The sequence below is a fragment of the Bemisia tabaci genome, chromosome 2 (assembly GCF_918797505.1).
Source record: "Bemisia tabaci chromosome 2, PGI_BMITA_v3".
NCBI lineage: Eukaryota > Metazoa > Arthropoda > Insecta > Hemiptera > Aleyrodidae > Bemisia > Bemisia tabaci.
The window spans coordinates 62,263,157-62,267,996 of NC_092794.1; the positions used below are offsets into that span (position 1 = coordinate 62,263,157).

The 4,840-nt window shown below is 36.4% G+C and overlaps 1 protein-coding gene across 1 annotated transcript; it reads left to right on the top strand.

Moving 5' to 3' along the window:
- The first annotated feature begins 291 nt into the window (after window positions 1-291).
- LOC109039647 (ADP-sugar pyrophosphatase) lies at window positions 292-4,556 on the top strand. The gene is made up of 5 exons (XM_019055234.2): window positions 292-644; window positions 2,502-2,662; window positions 3,269-3,420; window positions 3,856-3,958; window positions 4,355-4,556. Exons 1-5 carry the CDS (start codon window positions 484-486, stop codon window positions 4,471-4,473), a joined length of 696 nt encoding a protein of 231 aa, XP_018910779.1. The 5' UTR covers window positions 292-483; the 3' UTR covers window positions 4,474-4,556.
- Window positions 4,557-4,840: the final 284 nt, after the last annotated feature.

The window sequence follows — 4,840 nt, forward strand, 5'->3', positions numbered from 1 at the left end:
AAATTATGGGAAAAGGCTCGGATGTAAACATTTTAAGCGCTGATTCAGAGACACATGGGGCGCGGAAGAGCCTAGCGCAGGTAACGAGCGATAAGCGTGTGACCCAAGCAAGCCGCAGGCAGCATGATCAAAGTGGAGGATAGTGCTGAAACAGCAGAGCAGAGGTGCACACACGCTGACCACCACCAGGGGACGGTGGTGGCGACCGGGGCGGAGACGAGGGGAGGGAATGAAAACAAATAAACAGTTATCACGCCTGGTGATGCTACAGAGTGATCAGGCGTGATTTGAGCATTAGTTGTGATGATGCTGCCGGTCAGCGGTGTCAGTGCTGATTGCTGATTAGTGACGAAAGCTCGTATAAATACTCCCGGCGAGGCGGTTCGGACCGACAGTCGATCCACCCTGCTCTGCCGCTCAAGTTCAGTGACTTCCGCTACGGTCAGTGTGTTTTCTAGTTGACTCGACTACCCGCCAATCACCATGATGGAGGTTGATATACCCCGGAACGATCTCAATTCCGAGATCATCATTCGCACCAACGACAAAACCGTCTCCAGTGTCATACAACAGGAATCCATCGCCCAAGGAGAAAGACTCACCCTCTCTAGAGTTTCGTATTTCGACATTAACGGATACAAAAGGTACGATTTATGAATTCAACTTTTCCACGAGTCGGATGACTTTTTCTGATACATTGAGAATGTCCGATTTTTCCTTTGTTCCTGGCTTCTTTGACAATTCTTGAATCATTTTTTTGTGATTTCGAGAATGTCCTATTTCTTTTTTGATTCTGATGGCCTCTTTGAAAATGTTTGAATCGTGCTCTTTTGTACCTAACTTCGAGAAAGACAAATCGAAAGTTAAAACATTAGATTCAAAAAGTAAAAGTTCCAATTTCGACTTTTCCACGAGCCGGATGACTTTTTCAGATGCATGGAGAATGCCCAATTTTTCTTTTGATTCTGATGGCCTCTTTGAAAATTTTTGAATCGTGCTCTTTTGTAATTCCGAGAAAAACGAATTGAAAGTTAAAATATCAGATTCAAAAAGTAAAAGTTCCAAATTCGACTTTTCCACGAGCCAGATGACTTTTTTACAAGTCGTATGACTTTCTCACGAGCCGAATGACTTTTTCACGAGCCGGATGACTCTTTCAGAAGCTGAAGAATGTCCAATTTTTTTTTTTTGTTTCTGGCTTCTTTGACAATTCTTGAATCATGTTTTTTTTGTAATTTCGAGAAATACGCATATATAGTTGAAATATACGATTCGAAAAGTAAAAGTTCCAAATTCAACGTTTTTATGCGGCAGATGTCTTTTTTGAATTCACGGATAATGTTCAATTTTCCCTAAGATTGCGAGGTCTTTCGAAAATTTTCACAAATAGTTTTCTCGGGATTTTGAGACAAATGCAATGGGGTTGAAATATTGGGTTCAAAAGGTAAAATTTTCAGAGTCAATTTTTCCGAAAGTCAGCTAACTTTTTCAGATGCATGGGAAAAATCCGATTTTTGCTTGGATTCTGGGACTTCTAGAAATTTTTAGGTCCATTGTTTGAAATTTTGAGGGAGACACGTTGAAAGGTCGAACATTAGATTCTAAAGGCAAAATGTTTTAATTCATATTTCCCATGGGCGGATGTCTTTTTCGGATGCTTGGGAAATATCAAATTTTTGTTTTGATCACGAATAGTATTAGAAACTTCATTGTTGCCTTCATCGAAGACGCAGGGAACATAAAATTCCCTTTTTGTCCCTTTTATGTCCCTTTTATGTCCATGCATCTGAATTTTTTATATAGACAAAGGACACCGAACAGTCCTTATCATGGATAAAGGTCTCCAAGTGAAAATTTATCATACTAGGAATTTCTATTTTTTCATTTTTTCAAGAAAGGTAAAACATTTTTCTCGATTTTCTAATGTACAAAACGTGCGTCAAGAACAGCTGCGCAGAGCTTTTAATGAAAGCGCTAGTGTTCTTTCCAAATAAGTTTTCCTTCAATTTTGATGCTACCTCTTGCACAACACTGAATCACGAATAGTTTCCGTAGGGAATTTGTGATAGAGAGAGTAAAGAAATAACTGTCAAACTGGCGTATTATGATCGATGGAACTATGTATATAGGATTTGCGTGCTACACAGTGGCGTGGCGTGAGTTGCGATGTATCGATTAATTGGTATGTCATTTAAACCTATGGTAAAGAATCGATTATTAAGGTGTTCGCTGCGAACACCATGGGCATCGATCTTTTTCCATAGGTTTAAATGACAGATCAATCGATAAATCGCAAAGCACGCCACGCCACTGGTGCTACATACTTCAAAATAAGACAAAATTTCGCCATTAACATGACATTATAAAGTTAAAACTAAGGTAGAATCTTGCAATGAATATGTGTGAAAAAGTCTCCGGTTGAGATAATGTATTATTCTTCGAATAAAATCCTCGATCTAGTTCTAAAATAGTATTGCATTTTTCCTTTCACATTGTTATAGGTGTTGGGAAGGAGCCACAAGAATAGCCAGAAGAGATGGCAACAGGGTTGATTCCGTTACAGTACTAGCTTTCTACAAAAGACTTCTGTACCATGACTGTATTATCCTAGTGAAGAAATTCAGACCAGCCCTAAAAACCTACACGATAGAAATGGTCTCAGGTAAGTTATATCCTAAAACTACTCTCTAATATATTTATTCTATATTTACATTGACATGAATCATGAATCTGGGGGAGTCATTGTTTGCATTATTACGTTGCATCTCTTGTAAACATGCTGCACTGATTGGTGTCAAGCTGGAGTAACAGATTCTCAGTCAGTGCACATTGTTCTATAAAATCATCTTATAATGAGCTTGCCTTTTTAAGAAAATTAAATCTAATTAATTTAAATTAAATTAAATTAAGTACGCGCACATGGTTGACAAAATTTCTTCCATCGTTATTATCGACATTTTTTAACGAACATTGTAATCGAATGCCGCTTAGAAATAAATGCATTTTTTCATATTTTGGAAATTTTTCAAAAATACACAAAAATTTTAAGCTGAAATTTCAGTTGATTTTCTCTAGAAAAATAAAACATAGTAGGTGATTTTTATACGGTATAATTGAGAAACATATTTTTTGACACTAGCCGTGGATATGCGAGAAAAATGCAGCCAGATCCTCAGATTTTCTATACCTTAATACCGTGTTTTCGTTACTTATAAATTACTCAATGCCGTAGATTTTTTCACTGAGTGCCTTTTTTTTTCAATTTTAGGTTTAGTTCAAGAGAACGAAGGAGCAGGAGAAACAGCACTTAGGGAACTATACGAACACACCAACCTGTTTGGAGCTGTCAAAACGATAGGGACTCCATTATCCACAGACCCCAACTTCAGTAATTGTATGACTAGATTCGTCACAGTTAATGTAAGTATCTATGAGACTGTCACTTTTCAATTTCTTCGATAAAATCACTTATTGTTAGGTCACATAACTGATATCTGTTAAAAACATTTTAGTAGGAAAAAGGCCCTTTCAGTGGGAAACATATTTTCATAGGTAGCCCGAATGTTGCAAAGTTCGGCCTCGAACTTTAAATCATGTATCCGTGAAAGACTCGCAAAGAAAAAAATCCATTTTAAGTTCTGTAGAAAGTACAATGCCTGAATAGTTGTGTCAATTTTTCATTTCAATCAAATTAATCATTTTTTCATTAAAAATCTACGCAAAAAAGTGGGCCATGTATTCCACTTGATGGTTAATTAAAGTCTCCACTAAAGCAGTTAGAGAGCTTTTCACACTCCTCCTATGACTACTTTGACTACGAATTACATTGAAATAATTCTCTGTATTTGATTTCAGGTTGATGGAGACAATCCCATGAACAGGAATCCAAAACAAAGTGAAGACCCATTCAAAGAAACCATTATCATTCCAGTCTCAGAATTAAGAGCTAGACTTATTGGTAAGTTCAATTAGCGTTTTAAAATTATCTACCAAAAACCTCCATTCCGTGTATTGAAATTACAGGAAAATAACTCTTGAAATCACCAAAAAATGTTTTGAGAGCCAGGAAATGTTCTGAAGTAATAACATCATTAAAAAAATGTTGCTTGGTTTCCATGTAAAAGCTCAGTTATCCTGGTACTTTGGAAAGTGAGCAAACGACATTCAATTTTCGTTCTAAACAAATGTTGCTTTTTTGCTAAATTTCAAGCGATAAAACTTTGAATAATCGTAAAAAATAATTGAACTATATATGCAACAGCGTTTGATCTCCTGAAATACTGCTCGCAGTAACATGGAATAGCAAAACTGTAATCGACGAAAACTTTAACAGATTTTTTATTTTTGTTTCCAGAATTTGCCGCCGATAACTACATTGTAGATTCAAGATTAGAAGTTTTCGCAATTGGATCAGTAATGGGAAATGTTAGCAGAAAATCAAATAAATTAGTCCCAACGTGTGTATTAAAATAAATTAGTTTGTAAGGAAATCGTGTTTCTCTGATTTGCCTTTATCCTTTCAAATTAAATTCTTTTTTCTATAATCCATCTTAAAATAGTTGAAAATCGATCAATGAACCCTCGTACAACATTTAAGAATTGACGCAGTCATAAACAAAAGAGCGAGCGTACTTGTGATACAATAGTGCTCAGATTTTCTAGCGTGGATATGTGCATTCTTTTGAAGTGGTAAAACATTTTTCCCCATCACTAAGGAAACAAGCAATTTATGTAAAGAGATATTGAGAGCATTCTTAATTAAATGAGAGGTAAATCGTGCCTGAACTTTTGGTAGGGTCGCAATGCCACCACAACTTTTGACCTCGCACTACTTTTGATC